The sequence below is a fragment of the Alligator mississippiensis genome, chromosome 7, assembly GCF_030867095.1.
Source record: "Alligator mississippiensis isolate rAllMis1 chromosome 7, rAllMis1, whole genome shotgun sequence".
NCBI lineage: Eukaryota > Metazoa > Chordata > Crocodylia > Alligatoridae > Alligator > Alligator mississippiensis.
This window is the reverse complement of record NC_081830.1, coordinates 11,501,955-11,527,086: the sequence shown is the minus strand read 5'-3', so window position 1 is coordinate 11,527,086 and position 25,132 is coordinate 11,501,955. Positions and strand designations below refer to the sequence as shown.

Below are 25,132 nucleotides of genomic sequence, written 5' to 3'. Positions count from 1 at the left end.
GTGGCAGATTCTCCGTGGGGTCCTGCCTGCTTTAGCAGGGCTCCTTTTGGCATGAAAGGGGAGCCCCTGCACTTATACTTGGCCCAGCCTTGCCCTCAGCGACCTGGTTTTCCAAATACCCCAGCCTCCCCTCAGCCTCCTGCTGGGGCTGAGTTTTTACTTATTCTCTGCACTGTAAAGGCCCACCGACACCCACCCACTCAGATGCCCCTGCCTCATTGATATTGTCCAGGGCTCACGACAACTCATCATTGACTAGGCAATGTCTTTGTCTGGGGTCAGACGATGGAAGAGAGGACAAAAAAAAACCACTGAGTATGAGTGCAAAAAATAAATATAAAATTTATTAAAACACCCACAATATTTTAAAGATATCAGGAATAATACATTTCACAAACCAGCTGGTTGTGTGTAACTTATAATAAAATACAAAAAAAAAAAAAGGAGGATCCATACTTGCGATTTTTTTAGGTGTCCTAAAAAATAAATTTACCGAAACACTGGAGGAAAAACAGGATAAGAAAAAATACAAACAAAATGGGGGAAATTATACAAAATAAAATTATCGGCATAAATTTACTGTACTAGTCATATCTACAGTTTAATACACATTAATCCTATTGCCTTGAGACATTGTTAAATCTACCGTTGGTCAATCACCCCCAGATAAAACTTCATTTCAAGTAGCCACAGTCACGAGTCGACAAAGAAATCTTCAAGTGTGATTCACAAGATCGCCTCCATTGGAGGCCTGGTTACCGCACGTGAGTTCAAAGAGACAAGAAATCAAATGCATCAAGAAGTTACGGCATTAAGATCAACTGAACTGAAGTAGCCTCTCACCATCCAACCTGCATTCCTCGTTTTGCTCCAACTACAAAGGCATTAAAAAGAAGACAGCGGCAGCCTACCCACACCAAACCTGCTTTCCTCTTAGCGAACAAAAAGCGTGAAAACCAGGGACTCGATGGTAAAATGGGTCCGAAGCATGAATGGCGGCAAGTAATCCCTGAACGATGGATGCTAACGCGAGGAAGAGACAGAAAGGAAAACTACAACAAAAGGATCCCTGATATTGGACCAGAAGCATGACGTCAGCTTGCTCTGCTACTCTAGGGCAAAAAAAAAGGGACAGCAAATCTAGGCCTCAACTGTGCGGGTGGCTGTATGCTGGCCACAGTCCCAATGGGATCAATACTCCTTCTCACCTCTGGAGCAGACCCGAGTGTCATCAAGACCCAGGTGGCTGGTGTTTAGCAAGCCTCTCCTCATCAGGAAGGCAAGGTCAGTTCCCATCAGTTCTCTGTCACTGACTCCTGCAAACTACGGGCCGGATCCTCGCCTGGCATGATTCAGCTCATGCCCACGGGCCTACATCGCTCTGATTGATAAACAGGCCTGGCTGCTTCGACTATTATTCAGGCAACCCTTCCACTAGAGTGGATGGGACCCTGCCAGGGAAGGCTAAGAGAAGCACCAGGCTCCCGTCTCCGGGAACATCTGTTCTCCAGGGCCCATGGCCATAACCAAATGTGCCATTGTGTGCTAGCAGAGGATCTGGCCTGCAGCATCCAGGCACATGCTTTGAGGAGTTACATCCTGTTCCCCAAAGCCCCTGTGAAACGCGAGCGAGCAGCAACCTATGAACAGAGCTAGAAAGGCCAGCACAGTTCTGCAAAGGGAAGCCCAGCATCAGCTTTCCCAGATGTACCCCCTGGCTCTTTCCTCTCCCCCTTAAGACACCTGCAGTTACCTTGCCCAGACTGCTCAACTGCCAGGCTGTTCCACGGTTTTCCTGTCTGTGAGGTATTTTCCTGCTGGGTCAGGATGACAACAAGTGCATGTGACAAACCTCTGGTTTCTGTACAGTTTAGACCATCCAAGCACATGAGCTGACAGAGGAGGGGTGAAAAAAATAGCACCAAAACACTCAAACGAAACATACATGTGGAACGCTTTGTGGAAGGTTTCCAGTGGCCCAGAGGGAAATACAGAGTCACGATCAACAGGGGGCCGAAGGGGGTTTCCCGAAAGGAAGCAGCGGGGGGGACGTGGGGGGAAGGGATCTATCCTGCGTGATGCTCACACAGCGTCTGCCCACGTCACTGGCCAACCAGCTCACACCAAGTGTTGGGGCAAAGACCTGAAGTGAACAGAGGGTGACAAAGAGACTCCTACGGAGTCCCTCCAGACTCGGCATCCAGCCCTGGGTGCTGGCTGGCAGCAAGAGTCTCCTTCAATAGACAACCCTGAGCTACCTCTGTCTCAGTCATGGAGATCACCTCAGATTGAGACTGCCGTCACCAAAAGCAGATGGGCCTGTGGGGAGGCTTGCCTGGGTGAGGCAGAGCGGGAGGAGTGGTCTTTCTTTACCCTTGGTATGAAAGCAAAATGAGATGGGGAAGGAAAAGAAAGGCTACGTTTGAATTCAGAATAAAGACCCCAAAGCGTAAGAGAAGCGTCCCCTCTTCTCTCCCCCTCAGCAGAGATGCGACATCTCGCTGTCCCGCAGGATGGGCAGTCGTGCCCCTGCCTGGCTCAGACGACTGCAAAGCGTGGATTCAGCACCAGTGTTTTGTTTGCATAAGGACTGGAGAGTTGTGGCGCCCGGCCCACCCTCATGGAGACTGTGATGGCCCGGACCACATAGTGCATCATTTTCACCAGCGGGCAATGCAGCCGCAGCAAAGAGCCCTTCTCATCCTTGTCGCCAGCAGGATTTCTCCCTTAATCTACCTCCTGCCTGATAAAAAACGAACCTGACGACAACAGCACCGAGAACTATCCTAGCATTGCATCTCCAGGCCCAGGCACCTCTCGCACTGGCTGAAGGTCTGGGCCTAGACCTCAACGTCACTTCTTGCTGCAGCCGGCAGAAACCCAGACTGCACGTCAGATCCAGGGCAGGGATTCTAGAAGATGTCACCCAAGACCACGACACGTAAGCCTCGGTTCACGCATGCCCCCAGTAGCACCTCAGCAAGATGGGATCAGGCAAAACATGATACAGTTTATTAAAACACCATAGCACCATTTTATTAGAAGATTTCATGTAAGAAAAAATATGCCTTAGGCTGCCCACAAAGCACCCTCCAGTAAGAAAAGGACAAGAGTCATTAGTTGAGGCACCTCAGGCATCGTTTTTCACTCCTGGATGGACCTTGTTACCGGATGCAGCTGGGGGGGAGAGGGGGGGACTTCCACGGGAAACCGGAGGCCCGCCAGACATCGTCTCAGCCGCCGCAAGAGCAGACTATGGCTTCCTCCCTACAAAGCACCAGGGGCGACGTCCCTCCATGCAGAAGCCCACGAAAAGAAACGGCACCACTTTGGGCTTCTGGGATTACAGTGGTGGACATGCCCTCTTGCACCAGGGTGATCTGCTCTGGCCAGCATCTGACACATATCGGCTACAGTTGATGGGCCCAAGCACGGTGTCCTGGCACTGCCTGCTTTTAGTGTGCCGGGCCTGTATTCGGGGACGCACACATCACTGACGGTACCCGTGGGGGTGCGAGAGCTCCAGCTGCTCTAAGCAGCAGGCATTAAGCACTGGTTGGGAGAGCTCTACTCCCCCCAGGCTGCATCTTGGGAACAAGGCAAAGCGTGACAGAGAAAGAGACCGACGGCCTGAAAGCGACCATTAAAACAACCTGCGTGGGCCCAAGACCTCCTCCCGTGGACGTCAGCGAGTGACACTGACAGGAGGAAGGTCACACCCTTTGTCAAGATTTCCCCAGGGTTATAGACTTGTTTGTGGTTCTAGCACCATGGATCGGTTATACCTGCTGCAAATGTTGCACCGGAAATAAATAGAAGTCCTGTTGCCCTCTTGGAAGCGCCCCCCTCACCCGGATTCCCAGTTCCCAATCAAGTGACGCATGGCAGGGCAGCCGGGCTGTGTTCAGCTCTGGCCTCCAAAACCCACCCCCAGACTCGGGCCCTGCTTCGCCAAACGAGGTGTGCTTAGCTAGGCGCGGACTGTGAGCCGGCTCTTTGGCCTGTGATAACAGGAGCCACGAGCCTGACCCTCCTCTTGGCTGGAAGTCCACGGAAGACCAGAGGCCAAGTCCTCGGTAGGTGTCTGCTGACATGACCCTGTCACCCGCTTCATGATGGCTGAGGACTGGCCCATGGGGAATCGCTCAGGGAAAATCCAAGCAGAATCCGGCTGGGCAATTCAAATGGCTCTGGCTTTGCCTCGGCCTGGTCTCAGCAACCTAGCGGGCATAATAAATGCAGAGGTCAACTGGAGAACAGGGGTAAGTGTTGGGGTTGTGACACCAACTCAAGTCTAGGGATGCACCAGAGGATCATGCTCGGTAATCTCATGCCCTGGCTCTAAGCACACGTCTGCCCCTGGGGTCAAATCGTCTTGGAACTTGGGGTCTTTTAATGCTTGGATCCCAATGGCTTTTTCACGGTTAGAAGTGGCCACGGTGGCCACAGCACGGGGGACGCGGGACAGCGCGGATCAAATGCAAGACAAAGAGTTTGTTTTCAACAGACTCTGAGCAGCAAGGGGTAAAGAGCTGTGCATAGTTTTCATCCTCTGTTACTACACGTCTGAAGCATGCTAATTTTTGAATGACTGCGATTTGAGGTAGGTTACAGATGTAGTGTACAAAACACCATGAGACTGTGACGGGGCTCATTCTCAGGACAAATCTCATTTCAACTGGGATGGCGAGACCCGGGAGGGTTTCTTTTTGCTCGCAACAGCCTGATTTGGAGTCTGTGGGAAACTGGGGAGGCCGGGCCGGGTTCTACTCTCACTCCTTCTGCCCTTCTACAGAGGGGGAATCTGCTCCAGATTCAGATCTCCTGCTGTGGCACCATGACCCCACTTTTCCCTTGACTCCTAACGCGGGGCTTCCACACCTGGACAACCAGCATGATGGAGCTAGAAGTGGGATCCAGAGGCCAATCTCGGTGCCACCTGGGTAAATCCAGAGTGAGTTCTGCTCCCTCCAGTGAAATCACCCTGGATCTCCAGAGGGGCACCTGAGACCAGACTGCAACCCGCTTCTCCCCTTCCACTGACTAATGTCCTTGCTGTTGCCAGTGAGCGGATGAAGGCCAAGCATGGGAATATTCACAACGCGTCTTGGGCACGCGCGGGCTGCTCAACATGTTCCTACACAGGAACCTACAAAGAAGCAGGACTCGGACAGGATTCACAGACCATCACATTCTTCAACTGCACGCCCTTCCCTCTCCCCCACCCACAGTCCAGTTTCTTGCCCTCTAAAGTCATCTACGCAAAGCTTTCAAGGCACCCCTGCAACAACCTAAGAAGCGGTCGTCAGACGAGACACAGAGATGTGCGGAGGCTACGACGAGCCACGCTGGCAAACCAAAGAAAAAGAGCCATTTGTGAGAAATTCAGGTCCAACATTTCCTCAAAGCTATAAAAATTAGCATGCTCACTACAGGCTGGATCCGGCACCCGTCAGAGTCGCCGACAAAGCTCCCGCCCACCCTGATGGCACCCGACGGGACCCCCGACACCGAGAGCCGGATCCGCGGCTGGCATAAACCGGCGGCACCTCGGGCGACGACCCTGGCCGGTTTATACGACCCAACATCCGCTCCCTGAGTGCTTGGGTTTGCTCCAACGGCGAAGTTTAGAGACTTTCCTATAACTCTGACTTGGAATTACTCTATGATCCTGATATGCTATTGGGTATTTATAAGAAAGCGATAATAGCTCATCGATTTTCCTTGTCAAATATATGCATCTTTACAGGATACAGTAAAAAAACCAAAACAAACAAAAAAAAACCATAATCATGAGGGACGGACAAAGCCTGTTAAATATTTTGCCACTATTTACAGTTCTCCCACAATAATCTGTTTAAAACATACTGCTTTCAAGTTGTTGGGGTTTTTTTTTCCTTTTTTTTTTTTAAATCTAGGTGAAAGTGCTTTTAAAAAATTCTTTCACTATTTACAGTTTAAAATCAGACCACGTGAACGTTCAGGATGTTTTACAGAGATCCTGTTATTCTGTGCCAGTGCGTGAGAAACAAGGTTTACAGTAAACAAAATGTTATGCACGGTTACATGTTCAGCTCTCTCTCTCTCTCTCTCTCTCTCTCTCTCTATCGCTCTTTCTCTTCCTCTCTCTCTCTCTCTCTCCAAAAGGCACCTGAGAGTGCAGGATTATGACTGAGTCTTGTTGTCCAGTTGCGCATCTCTTCTGACCCACTGGCCCTCCCACCACCCAGGAACAGCTGCAGGGATCTCGGGACCACGCATGTGAAGAACCGGGCATCTGCTTCCGCGATCTGGGCCCAAGGGAACGGCAGCGACGGGGCTCCGTCCCGCTCCCGCTGAGGTCAGTGCTGCCAGCGACTTCTGGGAGAGGGGCGGGGGGGAGCAGATAGCACCTGTGAGGCATGAGGTACGTCATCATTTCTCTCCAGGCTCCGCTTCCCTGCAGAATGAAATCCACCCGCATGCAGAGACCACACTGGGGGCCTCCGCTGGCATGCATCCCGGAAGCTCCCATGAAATCACAGGGCGGATTCATGCCGTAGAGGTCCCGACCTGCCCAAGCCCCATCGCTTCCCATTGGAGCAGGCCCCCTCGGCACCTCTAAGGACCTGGGATCTGGGAGGCCAGCAATGCCCGGCCACTGGGCAGTCCCTGCACGGGATGATTTTCACCCTGCGTCTCTGGGGGCCACTTCCATGGGATTCCCGCTCTCACCACAGGAATCCCAGCCTCTCTGAGCCAACTCGGCTCTAGCCAGAGGGAATGACCTCTCCACCCAGCCTCACTCAATAGCCAGTTTCGAATTCAAAGCCGTTCCCCTCCCCACCCCCCGACAGTTCCACCTGCTGGAGGGAGCTGAAGGAAGCCAGAGTCACGGTTCAGGTTGTTAGAAAAGCACCACGCATGTTGCCGTCGTCATCATGACGATCGCGATTAAAAAAATGGCACCAGAAAAAAAGGACCGCTGCGCCGAGAAGCACCGCTGATGCCGGTCGCTGCATGGGAAGGCGTCGACGCGCCGCGGGGCTGCCCTCGGGAGGCAGCTGTATGCACCATGGAAGGCCGCGGGCTGAAGGCGGCTGTGTGCTGTTCCCTCCTCCCAGTATGTCCCCGAGAGACCAAAAGCACCAGATGCAGCGACAGCGCCAGGCACAGAGCAACGCACGCGATTCACAGTCTCTCCTGGGGTCTTCATGAGACAGGAGCCCCCTCCTCATCTCGGCCCTCGCTGGCTGCCGCCGACCGTGGGGGGGTTGGTTCCCAAAGTCACCTGGCAACAGGCTCCCGACATCATAGGCATGAGAACCCCATGGTCCTCTCCAGCGCTTGTGAGCCAGCGGCAGGTCCCCAAAACGCCAGTCGACCCCTCGGCGTGAAGACGACCTGGCCTGGATCATTTGGTCTTGCTTTCAACCTGGGTTAGAATGTATTCAAGTAAAAGAATCTCTCGTGAGCTGAGGCCGGGTCTTCTTCTGATTTCACTTACATCGCTGCGATGGCCCTAGGCCTGATTGTCCTCTCCTCCCCACCCTGGGGTGAAATTCGCCCCCCAGCGGAGGGTCACGCTTCTGGGCTGGTGCAAGGGCGAATCATACCCATGAGCTGGCTGTTCCCTGGCACAAGAATCCGGCCCTATCCCTGTATGCAGGAGCTCCATGTGAGCCACGACTGGAACGCACCTCTGTTAGGCATGGCACATGTGAAGCCCCAGCATTTGCGTCCAAGGGGGAAGCCGTTACCGGGCCAGGAAGGGGTCTCCGTGCGCCTCTCAGCCTTGCCTCTGCCCCAAAGGGTCTCAGCGTCCACAAGAAAGAGAACTTGGCGGTGGGATTCCCGCTGGACGCTGTGACACGCTTTTCTGGGTGGCCTCCAAGCTGAGATTCCTGCCAGCCTTACCGTGAGTGAGCTGTACACGGGGCTTGTTTTTTTTTTCTGTTGTTGTTTCTTTAAGCTGGTTCATGATTTTCTGGGTCATTTTTGCGTTTGCTTTATTTCTGACGAGCGGCTTCACTGTTGTCTTAAAAAAAATCCAATAAATACATTATCTTAAATGGAATTAAAAACCTCTCCTTTGCGAAAGGACACTATAAACTTCTCTTTCCATTCTTGCGATGTACAAGGATAGATTAAAAAAACGCAGATATAAATAGTAGGTTACTGAAAAAGGTGAACAGCAACATCTCTTGCTTGCTCTCTCTTTTTTTTTCTTGTTAGCTCCTCTCAAAGTGCAGCTTGTCGAAAGGGTTGCACTTGAGCTGATTTCTGTTTGTTCCCCCCTCTCACATGCACAAGGGGAAAGCACCACAAAGCGGCGCCGTCTTCTGGCGCCGCCGACGTTGAGGTATGATGGCCATGTGAGCTGTACTCCTTTCATATCCAGCGACTGTATGGTCCAGTTACCTTCGTATAGGCATAGGAGGACACAGTGATAGCAGAGTTTGTCGGGATGGCCACCGCCTGCCGAGTGGGGATGTAGTCTTTCTTCTCCTTGTGTTGGGGCTCCATGGCCGGGGAGCCCCCCCACTTACGCTTCTTCCCGAAGGGCTTGGCTTCCTGCTGCAGCCCAAGGCGGGCTGCCTCCTCCTGCCTTGCCCGCGCCCGCTCCGCCAGCTGCTTCATCTTGGCTTCCCACAGGGCCAGGCCGTGGTTGGGCTGGTTCAGGTTCTTGTGTTGGTAGAACACAAGGGAGATGCGTGTTGGGTGGCACCGGTTAGGCTTCTTTAGCGGTGTGGTTGCGTGCAGCTCTCGTCGTGCACACTCAATCAGGATGGAGCCGTGGGCCGGTGCCACTGCCACGCCCCCGATATTTTCGTCCAGGAAGTTGTGTTCGCTGTCCGACCACTCCTCCTCCTCCTCCTCCTCCGCGCTCTTCTCCTGCAGCTCCTCCATACTATCGTCCAGGCTGAAGGGGTCCCATGGCTTCTCCTGGGCACCCAGGCCAGGCACATGCGTGCCGCCCTCAGCCTTCAGGGCCTCCAGCGGCTTCTCCAGGCAGGAGCCCAGGGCCCCATGGGCTGGCGAGCCAAAGGGCTCCCACAGCTTCTCATGCAGCCCCACACTGGGTGTAGGTGTCCGCCGCTCCTCCCCTTTGGCCCCGGGCCATGCCTCATCTGGAAACCCAGCACCGCCTTTGAGGGCGGCACTGAAGCCCAGTTGCCCGAGGGCCCAGGGCTTCTCCGGCAGAGCCGCAGCCCCCAAGCCCAGACTGCTCTCGTTGGCTTTGCAAGGACTCCATGCTTTCCCCGCCGGGCCAGGACCGTGCTGAGTGGCAGGGCCGTCACTCGGGAACAAATTCCATGGCTTCTCAGGGATGGGCGCAGCGGGTGGCCTGGCCACATTGGCGTGAGGGCCGAAGGGCGAGCTCAGCTTGTCGTGCGTGCCCACGCCAGGTAAGGAGGGGCCATCACCAGGTGGATACATGCTCCACAAGCCCTCTGAGTTACTAGTCCTGTCAGAAGGAGACCCGTTCCTATGTGCTGGGTAGGGGCTCCACTGCCGGTCCGGCACGCCATTCTGTGATGACAGGGGGACCCCTGACAAGCTCAGCCCAGGGCTCTGCACAGACTCCAGATGGGAAAGGGAGTCCACAGGTTCTTGCTTGATCACCCGGCTGCTGAAGCAGGTGGCACTGGGGGCAAACGGTGGGGCTTCCTCTGTCACTGGGTGGGTCCGGTGGGGCGCTGTCACCGCCTTCTGGGAGGTGTAGCGGTTGGCTCGCTCGTACGTCCGCTGGTGGTGGCTCTTGCTGCGCACAACGTGAGGCATGGGCTCGGGGAAGTCTGCACTCCGGTACGCGTGGCTCAGGTTCTCCGGCAGCGCCTGGATGTCGGGTTTCTTGTCGTAGCTGCCGCCCACCCAGGTGCTGGCCTGCTCGGCAGCACCGTAGCCAAGGAACTGCGAGGGGAACATGGGGCTGCTGGAGAAGCCGTAGTACCTGAAGGAGGGGAGTGTGAACTTGGAATGGAACCCGTTCATGGAAGGCAGATTTGGCTGTGCATAGTAGGAATGGTAGGAGTAAACACTGTTCATGCTGTACGGGTCTGAGGGCCGGCAGCTCCCCAGCACCGAGTAGCTCTCCACCACCGCGTTGCCGTTGTACTTGAAGGTGTTGTAATGTGGCTGTGGATCCACTTGCAGGGAAGGTTTGATCGGCTGCTGGGGGAGACTGCTCTTCAGCGCTAGACCTGTGGGCACAGGACAAAGAGCAAGGGGGTGAGTGGCTGGGACTTTACAGGGTTCAACAGGGTTGACAAGGAGGTTAGATTCCAGATTGTATGGGATGGTTTGGAGAGGGCTGATCCTGCCTCAGGCAGGGGCTTGCACTAAATAACTTCTGGAGGTTCCTTCCAAACCCACTTCTCTAGGATTTCCATAATTATGGCAGCCAACCCTGGCATCCCACGTCACCTACCTGTGAAGTACCTGAATTACCGCTTTGCATGGGGACAGTCATGGTGAATTTGAGTTACTTGCCAGTCAGGACACGTGGGCAAAGGGCTGTCCTGAACTTGTCTTAACACAAGTCAACTGGATTAAACCCAATGCCTGGTGTTAGCCAGAGTCTCAGGGATCAATACAGCTGTGAATGAGCTGACAGACATGGGCTAAGGACATGACACAGTGTCACAACAGCTGAGCAGATGTGTGGTGGGGCGGGCAAGGGGAGGACAGGTGGTCTTTACATCAGCCACCTCAATACACCCACAGATGATCACAGGATGAGCTGCTTCTGAGATAGCAGCTTGCACAGCCACCCCCCACCTTCCCAAACAGTGCTGGGCCTGCTCAATGCTACTGGAAGGGCAGCAGGGTCTGAGGGTGACAGAAGAACCGCATGAAAGAGAAGGGGAGAAGGGAAGAAAAGGCTCAAGGGCCTGACAGAATCTGCCTGCCACTGAGAATACTTCTGACACGTGCCACACGGGACCCAGGAGCCTGGCTGAGGAGCAAACATAGTTGATAGTTTCATAGTTGGTAGGGTCGGAAGGGACCTGAGCAGATCATCAAGTCCGACCCCCTGCCATGGCAGGAAAGAGTACTGGGGTCAAACGACCCCAGCAAGGTGTTCGTCTAACCTCCTTTTAAAGACCCCCAGGGTAGGAGCCAGCACCACTTCGCTTGGAAGTTGGTTCCAGATCCTAGCCGTCCTGACAGTGAAGTAGCACCTCCTGATATCTAGTCTGAATCTACCCTCTGCCAGCTTGTGACCGTTATTTCTTGTCACTCCTGGTAGTGCTCGGGGGAACAGGGACCCCCCAATGCCTGCTGGTCCCCCCTGGCCAGTTTGTAAATGGCCACTAGGTCCCCCGCCAGCCTTCTCTTGTGGAGGCTGAACAGGTTCAGGTCCCTTAGCCTCTCCTCATAGGGCCAGCCCTGCTGCCCCCTGATCATGCGGGTGGCCCTCCTCTGAACCCGCTCCATGCTGTCCACATCCCTCCTGAAGTGCAGCACCCAGAACTGGATGCAGTACTCCAACTGCGGCCTGACCAGTGCCGCACAGAGAGGGAGGATCACCTCCTTGGACCTGCTCGTGATGCATCTGTGGATGCATGACAAGGTGTGGTTGGCCTTCCTGACCGTGTCCCCACACTGCCAGCCCATGTTCATTTTGGCATCAATAATGACTGCAAGATCCTTCTCTGCCTCTGCACTGACGAGAAGGGAGTTCCCCAGCCTGTAGGTCTGCTGCTGGTTCTTCCTCCCCAGGTGCAGCACCTTGCACTTGTCAGTGTTGAAACCCATCCTGTTCTCATCCGCCCACCCCTGCAACCTGTCTAGGTCCAATTGCAGCCTATTCCTCCCTACTAGCATGCCCACTTCTCCCCACATCTTAGCATCATCAGCAAATTTGAACAGGGTGCTTTTTATCCCCTCGTCCAAGTCGCTGATGAAGATGTTGAACAGTGCAGGCCCGAGGACCGAGCCCTGGGGGACCCCACTGCCCACATCCCTCCAGGTCAAAAATGACCCATCCACCACCACTCTCTGGGTGCAGCCCTCCAGCCAGTTAGTGACCCATTTGACTGTGTAGGTGTCGACGCCACAGTCCCCTAGTTTTTTAATGAGAATGGGGTGAGAAACAGTCTCGAAGGCCTTCCTAAAGTCCAGAAAGACTACGTCCACTGCTACCCCTGCGTCTAAGGATGTTGTGACCTGGTCATATAAGGCCACCAGGTTGGTCTGACAGGACCTGCCACTAATGAACCCATGTTGGTTGCCCCTAAGCATAACCTCCCCTGCTGGCCCCTTGCGGACATGCGCCAGGATAATTCTCTCAAAAAGCTTACCCAGGATCGAGGTAAGACTGACTGGCCTATAGTTTCCTGGGTCCTCTTTCCTCCCTTTTTTGAAAATGGGAACCACATTGGCCCTTTTCCAGTCCTCTGGCACCAACCCAGAGCACCACGAGTGCTTGTAAAGCCGTGCCAGGGGTCCTGCAATGACTTCTGCTAATTCTCTCAGCACTCTGGGGTGGAGATCGTCAGGACCAGCTGATTTAAATACGTCCGGTCCCTCCAGCAGTTCCCTGACTAGGTCCTCACCAACCCTAGGCCTGGGTGTGCCTCCCCTGGGACCTGAAGGGGTCCTGGCGGATGGGCTGATCCAGTCCCTGCTCAGGAAAATGGAGGCAAAGAAATTGTTAAATAGGTTAGCTCTGTCATCTGGTGTGACGACCAGATTTCCTAGCATGTCTTGCAGAGACTCCACGTTACCCAGCATCTTCTTTTTGCCTCCTATGTCACATGCTGCCAAGGCACCGCGCTCTGAGAGACACCAATGTGACAGCTCACTGTCCATGCCCCTGACAGGCAGAGCCAGGGGAGCCGACTGACCCACATTATGACATTGTGGGTGGGGGGCGCACAGCTCACAGCCAGCCCTGCCACCACCTGGCCTTACCTGTGTTCTGCTGGAGCACCGGGAGCTCAAGCACTTCCTGCTTGATCTTCTCAGGCGTGATCAGCTTCTCCTTCTGCAGCTTCTTCTTCTCTGCTGCTGCTTTCTTGGCTTCCAGCTGCCGTTGCCGGCAGGACTTGGCGGGCTCAGGCAGCTTGCGCACCTCGCGGGGGAAGGAAGTGAGAACCTGAATGGCACCACTGCCCACCTTGGCGATCTGGTTCTCCTCACTGCCAAACTCATCTGTGGTGGACATCTTGTACAGCGGAAGCACGTGCAGCTGCTCATCCTCAGGGATCTTCCCAACGATGCGATTGTCTTCCTTTGTTAGGGTGCACACCTGCGGCCGGGGGGAGAGGTAGGGAGGGCGAGAGGCAAGAGTCATCCATCAGCTGGTAAGCCCTAGGAAGAGTGGGAACAAGGACACCCTACAAGCATCGCTGGCTGCACGCTCCACGTGAAATCACTGGCACACAGGCACATGGGAAAAGCTAGGCAGGCCATCCAGACCCTCATTCCCCTCACCAGCTGCTTCCATCTAGGCAGCTCAAGGCCTCTAGATGGTCTAGATCCAGGCATGGCTCAACCCCACTGCTGGAACACAGCCAGCTCCAGGATGGAACAAGGCTGCCCTTGACCACATGGCACCAATGTGGCCCCAGAGATGGGCTGCGAGGGCTCATGGAAGAGGAGGGAAGAGATGCGCTGGTCCCACACCTGTCTCAAGTGTCTGGGCCTGCCCCTGCAGTAGTGGAATCGGCGCCTTGGCCCCACCCGGCTCGCTGACTCTGAGCGAACAGGAGCCAGCAGCAAGTCAGAGGTGACTCCCAGGAAAGCCAGGACATAAGCATTGACATCATTGACATTGAGTCCCAGGAAAGCCAGGACATAAACATAAGCCTGACATAAGTCAGGACATAAGCACTGCTCAGACCTTAGGTCCATCTAGCCCAGTCTCCTGAAGCACACAGTGGCAGAGAGCAGAAGCTGAAAGGGAGAGTGAGCTGGGTCTGACCAGGGGTTTTCCCCTTGTTCTACTCTCACTTGCAGTCTCCAGCACTTCAGGTCTAGGAATTTCTGATTCCTAGGCTGTGCCCCACTCCCATCCTCCATAGCTACCCATGCCCCTTTCCTCCAAGAATGTGTCTGGTCCCTCGTGAATCTGGCTAAACGGACAGCTTCCATGGAACTGCCTTGAGTTCATTTTAAACTTATTACCTGCTAGTTTCATTTTGTGACCTCTAGATCTCATACTGGGAGAGACAGTCCCTAGTGACTTTCTCTTCACCATTTAGGATTGAGTAAACCCTTCCCATGCCTCCCCTTCAAGTGTCTCTCTTTTAAACTGAACAGGCCTGGCCTCTTTAGTCTCTCCTCATCTGGAAGCCCCTCCATGGCACTCATTATCCTTGCTGCCCTTCTCTAGTTCTTCTACCTCCTTTTGGAGGTGCAGGGACCAGGACTGGGCACAGCAGTCAAGGTGTGGACGCACCAGGGATTTATAAAGGGACATCATGATACTTTCAGGCCTGCCTATGGCCTGTACTGCACCATACCTCCTGGCCAGAGGAATTCTCTCCACCACTTCCCCACCTCCAGCTGGTTCAATCTTACAACAGATGCTCTGTCTCCTACCGGATACTGGACAGCACAGAGAGAGGCTAGGATGAGGAAACCCAGCAGGCCGCCTCTCAGCTACCTCAGCTGTCGCAGAACCCTGGAAAGACCATGGTCATTTCTTCCTCAGAAAGGGAACATCTGGAATAAGCATGGGCTTTCCTTATCCTCACTTCTAGAAGATGGCTGCTAAATTTGCTCCTCTCCATGGGACAGAAGGGGTCTAACCCAGTAGCCAGTATCTCACGGGACACAGAGCAGATGGTAAGGGGAAGAGTATTTAAGCAGGGCCTATCCAGACTAACACATCTTCCACTCCCTGCATCAGCGAAGCTCTGCTGGCTTTAATGCAGAGATGACCAAGCTTCTGGCCCCCTGCATGCTTGGCCAGCAGGCTAGATCCCCAGGGCGCAGGTGCATGGGGTTGGTCTCCAGGTGAGACCCCCTATGCCAACCCAACCCTGTGTGCCTGGATCTCACCACAAAATCAAGCACACATGGTTGATCTAGCCTGATCTAGCACACATGGTTACATATCCAGTCCACGGGTCTGTACTTTTGAAGTCAGAGGGGCAGCAATTAATCCTGCCGCTGCTCACCCAGTACTGAATCTCCAGATGCATGGGAAGCCCTGCAGGCTGGATGACATGACTCCTTGGGCAGAATCTGGCCTGCAGGCTGGAGTCTGAACAGCCCTGCTTCATGATTAGTGGCCTCCATGAAAGAAACCTACGGGGGGAGGTTGAGAGATCTGGATCTCTTCAGCCTTCACAAGAAACGGCTGAGGGGAGACCTTGCAGCCTGTAAGTGTATCAAGGGAGGACAACAGGGAATTGGTGATGCACTATTTACCAGAGCGCCCCAGGGAGTAACTAGGAATAATGGGTGCAAACTAGTGGAGAGTAGATTTAGGTTAGACATTAGGAAGACATTTTTTACAGTAAGGGTGGCCAGAATCTGGAATGAGCTTCAGAGAGAGGTAGTACTATCACCTAACTTGGAGGTCTTCAAGAGGAGGCTAGATAGTCACCTGGCTGGGGTCGTCTGACCTCGGTCCTCTTTCCTGCCAGGGGCAGGGGGTCGGACACGATGATCCATTGTGGCCCCTTCCGACTCTACAATCTATGAATCTATGAATGGATCTTGGCTAATTTTCACCACTGGTAGATCTGGCCCATGGCCTCTTTAAAGGCAAGTCAAAGCCACAGTCGGTGCCTCAGTCTGCCTTATGATCCAACCTGGCCTCCTGCCTGTCAGTTGCCTGCCCAGCCTAGGTCAGTACAGATTACAGATGTCACATAGGTGCTGGTGACAGAGGTTTGAGGGGTCTCCGTCCACTTCCTACTGGATGGGGGTCTCAGCCACACACACACACCCTACTGCAGCTTACACATGCTCCCTGAACAGCAACCAGCCCTAAAACCCACTCAGCTCCTTTCTACAAGTCTCTGAGTGCTTTGCAGGAGACTGGTGTCCCTACCCACCATGGGGAAATTGAGGCAGGGAGAGAAGCCCATAGTCAGACAGGTATGGACTGTAGGGGGTTTTTCCTTCCTCCGTAGGAGAGGCCATGGCCCTTTAGCTGTGCATCTATTAACAACCTTTAACAACGTTCTGCTTTTTAACAAAAGCAGAACGTTGGCTGCCGTGGGCCCCCTGCTTTCCCTGTGCTGTCAGGGTTGACAGTCATTGTACTAAGAGGTGATATTAAGGATGTGTCTGGGATGGGCTGGACAGGACTGATCTTGCCTCAGAAAGTGGCTTGGATAAGATGACCTCTGGAGGCCCCTTCCAGCCGCACTTCTCTGGGATTTCTGTGAAGGTCCCAAATGATACCAAGAGCAGAACTGGAAACCGAACCCCGGATCCCAGTCTGGGGTGGGGGGTGTTCGGTATTTTATGCTGCCTCCCTGCAGTCTTCAGTAAGAGCCCCATTAGACATTACTGCATGGCAGACACAGAAGGGGCTTCCATTGGAGCCATTCATGCTATATACTTTTGATGAAGCTGCCCCTTACCTGCAGGGCAGAGGTGGTCTTAAGAGGGACCAGTGTTGCCCCCTTTCTTCCCCATTCCCTTCTACAGGACAAGACCAAAGTTGTCCCTTACCACGGTGCATCCGTTGTAGAGGTTATGCTGATCTTTGTGAGCGTGAGCACAGAAGTCCATGCATGCCGTCACCCCAGAGAAGGGCCGTCCTTCTTTCAGGCCAAGCCGACAGTCTATTGCTATATCCTCGTTGGTGACCTGAAGGGATGGACACAGCTGCCATGACACGGGTGCCTACAGGGCCCTGTCTGTAACCAGCGTACCAGTTACTCAGCAAGCCTCCTACCCGAAAGGGCTGGGACAGCACTTCAGACACCCCAGATACCCGATAGGGCTCCCGGAGGGTTACCTGCCCCATCTAGCAGACCCCAAAATGCACTCAGAGGCCTACATGGGCTCCTATTCACCCCTGGTCGAGTATCTGCAGCCATATAAACACCACCCCGTTTGCCTTTCACTCCATCACCTGAGCCTCAAAACCAAGTCACAAGAAGCTGGGAGGAGGAGGACCTGGTAACTGCTTTCCAGGCTCTTAGACGGGGTGGGACAGGGCATCACTTAGGCCTCTAAGAAGAATATCAGGCTCTTTGTGGGCCCAGCCTTGAATGCAGCCACTGCTCTTCTAGTCTCCTAGCAGCTGTTAACTTATGCATGCTCTCAAGCCAGAGAGGTGTAAAAGAGCTCAAATACAAAGAAGAATCAGAACTTAAGCCTGGGTCTGTTTTGCTACATGGTCTCCTGAGTCAGCACCTCCCAGGCCCATAGCCATCTGGGAAGACACAGACCGAACAGAGGCTGGATTTCTCTAGGATTACATAGAGACAAGGCCAAAACACACCCAGAGAACAGTGACTGTGGTGCTGCAGTATCCTGGCAGCCAAATCCTGGCCTGGTTTCCATCTGGCTCTGAGTATCCTGCGCTCTGGCTGTGGTTACAAAGACCAGCCTCGGTCGCAACTAGCTCTTGACTCTAGGCACTCAGCCCCTGGCAGGACTGGACTCTTGTTCCACACTTCCACTGGATTCCCCAGTTTCGAAGGCTTACGACTGATTAGGCTGTGGTATCTGGTAGAGGCTGTGGGAGGGGGCGAAGCCTACAGGGTCAGGGGTGGGGGACACTTGCCTGCCTCCTGGCCATGCTGAGGAAGAAAAGGGGAGTTCCAGGTGGGAGTCATCTCAAGAATGAGCCCAGCCCCATAGCCACGTCAGACACCCAAGCATAGCAAGAAAAGGGTGGTACAGATGGAGCCTGCACTCCCCATGAAATGCCCCCAGGCCACCTCCTCTTGGGGCTGACACCCGGCTTGCCAGCATGCTAGAGAATCATTTGGGGGCACAAAACTGCCTGAGGGCTACATTAGCCTGACTGACCGCCTCCAATGAGGCATGGAAGATGGACCCACAGCCCTACACCCCCCCACCCCCATTCCTGTTCTCAGGAGGGCTTCAAAGAACATTATCCCCAAGTTCATTATCACTTCTCCCTGCTTCAAACCATCTTCTGGGGGCCTCGTGCCTCTTGCCAAAACAATATTAGTGCTGCCAGCTAGGACTGGGACTGAATCTCTTGCTGCAAACATATAAGAAGTCAGAGCCTGCTGAGTGAGCAGGGCTGACAGCAGAGCAGAGGAGAAAAGCGGTTCTCTTGGGTACCTGATTCTGGTAGGCCTGTGGCGCCAGCCTCCGGTAAAGCGGGGCAACTTCCGTGGCCAGGTCCTGAAAGCTCTTCCGAAGCAGCTCTTCCTGGAAAGGAGAACAGTGACAGAGAGTGGGTATCCTCCAGTGTCCCGTGCCAATCGGGACCCCAGGAGGGCAGAGACTTTCTGCCTGGGAAAGAGCACACAGGTCATTTCACACGTGGCACAAGCCAGAGCCTTTCACACCAGGATTTCTGGGGTTGAGCTCACACATATCTATCGGTTTGGACAGGAGCAGTTCTGCTTCAGGCCAGGGGCTGGACTAGATGACCTCTGGAGATCCCTTCCAGCCCCACCGCTCTATAACTCTATTAGGCAGAGTCCCAAAGTCGAGTCAAAGGCTCCAAGCAATGGCGCCTCTCGTGAGGCAGGCCCCAGGGTTTCATCATGTCTGAGCATCTGTAGACACAGCCAAAAGGCAGCTGCTACCTGCTTCCAGCTGTTCTGCCTCTTGTATCAGCTCCCTTCTCCACACTCTGCGGCCTCATCTGAGCTAACCCAGAGGCATACAGGTGACAGTGGAGAACCAGGCTGCACCGTCGCGCCCTCCTGGCTCCAGCTAAGCCAACCAGCGTTCTGCTACTGTCCTCGCTGCGGCCAAGATTTTCCCTAGTGCGCTGAACAGGAAGGTCATGCCAGGAGTGCGGTAGAGCATTTTAGCAGCACTACTTTTCATGTCCTTCCATCTGCACAACTGGGATCCACACTCCACGGACCCGCCACGCCCAGCCAAGGCACGAACCTCTTTGGGATTGTCTCCCACCAGCCGGAACTTCCTGGGAGTTTTGCTTCGAGCATATTTGCATCCGTTGAAATACATGCTCCAGGAGCAGCCAAAGGAGAAAGAAGCACCGCAGGTATTGGGGTCCTTGCCTTGACAGGCGCAGGTTCGACTGCAACAGGAAGCCAAGGGCAGACCCTCTCACTCACTGGCTATGGGGCCAGCTTCCTCGCACACCACATGGCGCCCGTGGACCTAGCAACCAGCCTTCCCCAGTCAAGAGGTGGAGCTGGGCTGGGCAGGGCAGGGGGAGGGAGGGAGGTACTGAGAAGCTGGAGCAGAGTATCCCCAAGAGTATCCCACTGGTTTGGCTCTACAGAGGTGATCGCACAGGCCTTTCCTCACAGACATCTACCATTCCTGGGATTCAAACTGTCCACCTGCACCTGTGTAAGCACCACCCAACTACCATGCAGGGCACAGGATCTCTCAGCCTTTCCACAGCCCCCATCTTCCCTTATAAAAGGGCTCCTGTCAGCACAAAGTGCCACCGGTTGCAGCAAGGGCCTTGGTTTGCTTTCCTGGCCCTGAAGATGGCTTCTCATGGGACAGCTGTCTCTGATTACCTCCCCCAAAACCACCCCCCTTGAAGCTGCTTTGCACGGCATAAAAGGGAAGCCTCTGCAGCTGATGCAGTGACACTTACTCGTCATTCAGGCCGCAGCGGCGGGTCGTGGGGTTCCCGTACTTGGTGAGTGTGTCGGTGAGCTCCTGGTAGAGTGTGTCACCCAGGGTGCGGGGGATGCCTTCCCAGGCCAGGATGAGGATGATGATGACAGCATTCTGGCAGTGGTGACCAGCCCGGTGTCGGACCAAGCACAGCAGCTTCTCCTCTTGGTTGTGCCTCCTGATCACCTGGAAAACAGCAGGCCAATTCAGTCACCCTAGGAAGTCCCATTTGCAGCAGATGCCTGGAAACGAGCAGGCCATGGACACATGCTTCCCTCCCTGCTTTTGCTGGTTGTGGCCGTGAGAAGCTCTCGGCCCTTATCATGGTCACCAGCTCCCTTCAGCAGTGACTTGCTGTCACAGTATCTGTTTTACGGTCCCCTTTGAGTCACCACTGGGATTAGGGCCTGGCCCAACAGGTTTGCAGTCCAGGCAGACAGGACACAGGGAAATGGAGGCAACACAGCAGGCCACTGACAGCTGGGAACAGACTTTTGGGAGCCTGCCCTGCAGCCCCTACACCGCAGCACCTTCCCGTGCTCTCCACAAGTCTCTGCACAGTAAATCAGCAAGCTCTAGACTGACTGAGTCATGGAGATTGACTTCCCCACCTCCATGCCTGTATCAGTCCCCTCCATGCACTGGCAGCACATCATACATCCTATGATGTCCCCACTCTGCTGGTGATCGGTCCATTGAGCACCCTCCCCCTGATGGAGGCAGGGAAGTTCTCCCTAGTCCCAAGGAGCGCAAGCTCAATTGGTCTTCTCCTCAATCCTATGAATGCTTTAGAATGATCCCCCTGATAAGACCACAACAAAGACTTGGAGGCCCAGCCCAAGACACGTCAGTGAGGTCCACATGCTCGAACACTTCTGCAAGTCAGGCCCCTCCCCAGATTCTCGGGGTGGGTGCCCCACAACTAGCCCTTCTTTGCCACGTGGCCCCAACTGATCTTCATCTCTCTTTCATCTCTAAGACACTTTGTGGGCCCAGGCTCTGAGGTCCTCCGTGTCCTTCAAATTGCTACCAGGGTTTTGCCAGAGTAAGAGCTGACTAAAGACTCTGAGGCCTGGCTCCGTACACGAGAGAAAGTGTACCTTTCCTCCATGTCAACCAATGGGAGACCAAGGCCTGGACTCCCTCGCTTGGGCAAAATCCTTCAGCTGACTTCCCAGAGAGCAACCAAGATGGCAACACCCAGCCTGAAGGCTGGGGAGAGATGCGCCTTACCAGCTATTTGACAGACTGCTCTGTGCATGTCTTTTCACAGCAAGCGATGAAGTTTGATGAACCAGCTGATGAACACTTACACACGTCTGGTTTAGTTGGTCTATAAGGTGTATCTCTTCCCAGCCTTCTACCTTACACTGTTCACTAACTACTGCTCTCTATATCCAGACTGAACCATGGGATCTGACCCAGTCTCACTCAGCACGAGGCCCTGTCCTCTTGAGAGGCGGCTGGGCCATGCACGCAAGTCGATGGGCCTGCCTGAAGGTTTGGCTGACTGAGGCTGAAGCTCCAAACATGCCAGGTTTGATCTCTGGTAGCAATCGCATACCCCTGGGCAAGGCAGCGCAGCCACTCTAAAGACACTTGGCTGATGTCTCCTGTTGCTGTTGCCCTGGGGCTCAGCTGCACACCTGCCGACAACCTTAGACGGGCCACTGGCCTTTTAACCACCAAGTTTTGCTCCCAGCCTTGCGGAGATCACTGACAAAGCTCCCGCCAACAGTAGCCGCACCAGGGTTTTCCCTGCGCATGCCAGACCCTTGCTGCAGGGGGCAGAGACAGCTGCAGAGCCTCCCCGGGCTGAGCAAAAGGGGGAAATTCTGCAGAATTTCCCTGGTGTCGCAGAGGCTCAAAGTGACTGTGCCACCCCCGCTTCCCGCCCCCAGAGCCCAGCCGCGGCCTCTCACTTCCTCATCTGCCCGTCCACTCCCGCAAGCGGCTGCTCTCACATCCTGCGGCTTGTGCGCTTGCCTCCCTCTCAGCCTCCGGCTGTGGTGGCCTGGGGGATTCCTCTCGCCGGCTGCTTTTCACACCCACCCATGGTCTCTATCACACTGCTTTCCTACGTGCCGTCTCCCCCACCAGCCCAGCATCAGCACAGATGTGACAGCCCTGCTTCAAAATCCTGTCTGTAAAGGCAGCCTACTTGGCTGCACTGGTCCCCAACGCACACACGCACATGGTCAGAAGCTCTGATGTGATGGAAACTTGCTGATGGGGCATGGAAGAGCTCCCAGCCTTGCTCTGCTTAGCAAGGGGGAGCTGATGGAGTCCTGGCAGGTGAATGGCAGGGGAAGGAAAAACCTTTGCATTTTGGCTGGCATCTGCCGGCAGTGGGGTCTCATGTCTAGGCCTTTACCTCTGAACAGTGGAGGGCTCAATCCAAGCCCACCTCTAACACACACACACCTGCTCAAGAGGCATCTGCTCACACACCATCATTCAAGGGAAGAACCTCCTCATCCCATAACAGTGGCAGGGGTCAAGGACCGGACAACCAGGATTCCAGTGCACTCAAGTGGCTTTAATAAAAAGAACCTGCCTGCTTCAACTGAGTCAGCCCCGGTGCAGGGACGGGCATGTGGGTCCTCGCACGGAGAGCTCCCACAGTGCCACAGTCTAGTGTCGCCCACGGACCTTGGGTGACTCGCACACTGAGACATTCACAGGAGCAGCTGAATCTCTAATCCACCTCCGTGGCGGCACAGTGCCCAACACAGTAGGTCCATCCCTCAGATGTACAGCGAGGACGGTGTCCGTTGGAGGCAGCTGTGGAGAGCTTGTGCACTCCATGTGCCGAAGCCTCACATGGGAAGCCCTTCTCCTGGCCCACCAGCCCCTCTGCAAACCAGCTGCAAAACAGACATTATCCCAGCCTGGCCTGTAGCACCGGCCTCAGCCCTTATCTTCTCTGCTGCCAGCCCCTCATGTTAGCCTACCACAGCCAGCAGCACTGAGCAACGGTGGAAAGGCTGTGCCGGCCGTTATGCCCCCACCCCAGGGGCCCTACACAGTTTGATCCCTGGCAGGCAAGTGTTATCTCCCACCTGATGCTCCAGAGCCTCCGTTGGCCACAGCCCCTTAATCAGCACACAGCAGGCTTCTCACAGCAGGCTGAGGCCAGCCCTGCCAATGGTTCTGGGGAGCTCTGCTAGGCCCTTCCAGGAATACGCCCTTGCCTCGGCTTTGTCTCTCCCAGTACAGTGTCAGACACAGCCCCAGTGCTGCCTCTTATAAACAGATTGATAAGCAACCCGTTTTGAGGTGACCAGGTCTCCTGGTAGCTCCTAGATAGTAGGTGCTCCAGGGAACCCAGAGACACAGGCTTGGCCCTGGAGCTGCCATGAGAAGGCTGAGGAAGACATGGCCAAGCCAGGGGCTGCATCTGAGCTCGCTTACTCCTGGAGCATCTCCAGGTGCTTTCCCTGGGACAGCTCCTGATTTGTCCGTGTGCACACGAGAGGAGATGGAGGTCTTTTGTCTGAAGACTACGGGGCCAGTTGCTGATCTTAGGATCTCAGGAGCAGCGCTGACTGCAGAGACATTCACTGGGGCACCCAAGATCCTGCTCTGGCCCCGTATCATTTCCAGGAACGTAGAGCTAAAGCCATCTTTCTTCTTAGTCTGAAGTGCTTCCAGTCCTTCCTTCTCTGTACCAGGACCCCCTCCCCAGTGCTACGTGTCTCCCGGCCTGGCTTTGCTCTCCCTGAACTGGATACTGCTCAGATGGGAACACTCTGAGCCTCGTTCAATACAAAGAGAAATCCTGGCCTGAGCCGCTGCCAGCTTTAGAGCACTTTGGCTCTGGGCATGAACCCTCTGGGAGCAATATTCTGCCTTACATCAATTTACCACACACAGGCTAGTTACAAGAAGGGCCTAGTTCTCCTCAGAGCTAGGAAGGTCTAAGCCAAGGGAACCATAGGGGGCCCCTCTATTTCCAAGCAAGACTGGCCTGCTTGAACTTTACAAGAGGGAGGAAAACCTAGTATCATGGCTCCTCTCAACCCCTGTCTGGCCGGCCCGGAAAGGACTCCCCTGAGCACTTCCAATGACCTGACTGGGTGAGCAATTGCTCCTCTATAAATGCACCTTGCCCACCAGACACGCAAGAAAACAACCAAGGCCCCTCCTTTTGGCTGGAGCTCCCTAGCTGACCCCTGGCTCCTGCCTGCCCTGATACCCCTGGAATTGGAGGTGCCCATCAAAGAGCACAGCGGGGAGCTAGGAAAAGGTTGCATTTCCAATACAGGGTTCTTTGGGCTTTCAAAGTTGCTGGTGGAAAATGCAACAGGACTAATCTGTGGCCAGCAGGCCTGTTCAGCAGGGAGAGAAAGCAAGAGGATGGTGCTTAGTGCCAAGGAGAGGAGAGAGAGATGATCATATGCCCAGATGATGAGTGGGGCATAAACAGCTGGGGAGGTGACAACAAACATCGCTTGGATGTTTTACTGCTATCCATCCTTCCTTTCTTCCTTCCCTTCCTCCCTCCTGTGCCTACCACCACTGCATTGGTGAGCCTGTGCTCTAACTTGGAGATGCAGATGGAGGTGGTGCTAAGACAACGGAGATGCTTGGAGTCGCTCTTGCTGTGCGTTATGACATAAAACACAACCCCCTTTTCCTTCCCTGGAGCTGGGGGGCCAGCACTTACCCACTTGGCGATAGGGCAGCCCCGTGAACTCTTTCCTTCCTTCCCAGTGTAGATCACCTTCTCGATTCTGATGGCTTTGCCCTTCTCACCGTACCTGGTGGAAAGAGACATCCCCATTAGTGGTGGTGAGAGGCAAGGCCTATGTCATGGAAACATCTGCACTGCTGACTGCCTAGGACAAACACAGTGTAAAAAGCAGCCTGTTCCCAAGAGCTCTGCAAAGAGGGTCAGTATCACCACCCCCCTCTTACAGCTAGGGAAACTGAGGCACGGGGAGGAGCAGGGACATCACACAGAGGGCTAGGGACCAAGCCAGTGGTAGAACTCCTGCCCCAAACTCCAGCTAGGGCTCAGATCGTTTCTTATTATTCACACAGCCATCTTCCCTGTAACTCATCCACAGGCATGAGTCAGGACTCCCCCACCTTCCTGCTACAGTCCACAAAGGGTGACATTCACCCCTGCAGAGCCACCTGGGAGTTCAGCAGTGACCTTATGACAGAGACCCAGCCGATATGGTGATCTTTTCACCCAGGCAATAGACATATGTGTCCCTCTGTGCACCTAAGTCCCCCACCCACCCAGTGAAAGCAAGAGCTGGTGGATCTCCCTTGCCCTCCTCCCATGGGAAAGGCCAGGAGAGAGGAAGTAGCCAGGGACACTGGGACTGGCCCATCACTGACTTCGTAGCTGCAGCAGTCCCTGGGAGCCCCTGAGGCCTATGATACCAGCTGCTCCCATGCCTGCTTTCCC

General features: G+C 54.6%; 1 protein-coding gene across 4 annotated transcripts in view; it reads right to left on the bottom strand.

The window, feature by feature from the left end:
* Positions 1-316: 316 nt before the first annotated feature.
* The window catches only part of TET3 (tet methylcytosine dioxygenase 3), a 123,215-nt gene continuing 98,399 nt past the window's right edge, over positions 317-25,132 (bottom strand). For all 4 annotated transcript variants that reach the window (XM_019481137.2, XM_019481138.2, XM_059730563.1 and 1 more), the window contains 7 exons: positions 24,380-24,473; positions 19,688-19,896; positions 19,003-19,153; positions 18,217-18,306; positions 16,624-16,761; positions 12,901-13,237; positions 317-10,184 (listed from right to left, as the gene is read on the bottom strand). In XM_019481137.2, the coding sequence (XP_019336682.1) occupies positions 8,371-10,184; positions 12,901-13,237; positions 16,624-16,761; positions 18,217-18,306; positions 19,003-19,153; positions 19,688-19,896; positions 24,380-24,473 (2,833 nt within the window). In that variant the 3' untranslated portion in view covers positions 317-8,370. The remainder of the gene's footprint in view (positions 10,185-12,900; positions 13,238-16,623; positions 16,762-18,216; positions 18,307-19,002; positions 19,154-19,687; positions 19,897-24,379; positions 24,474-25,132) is intronic.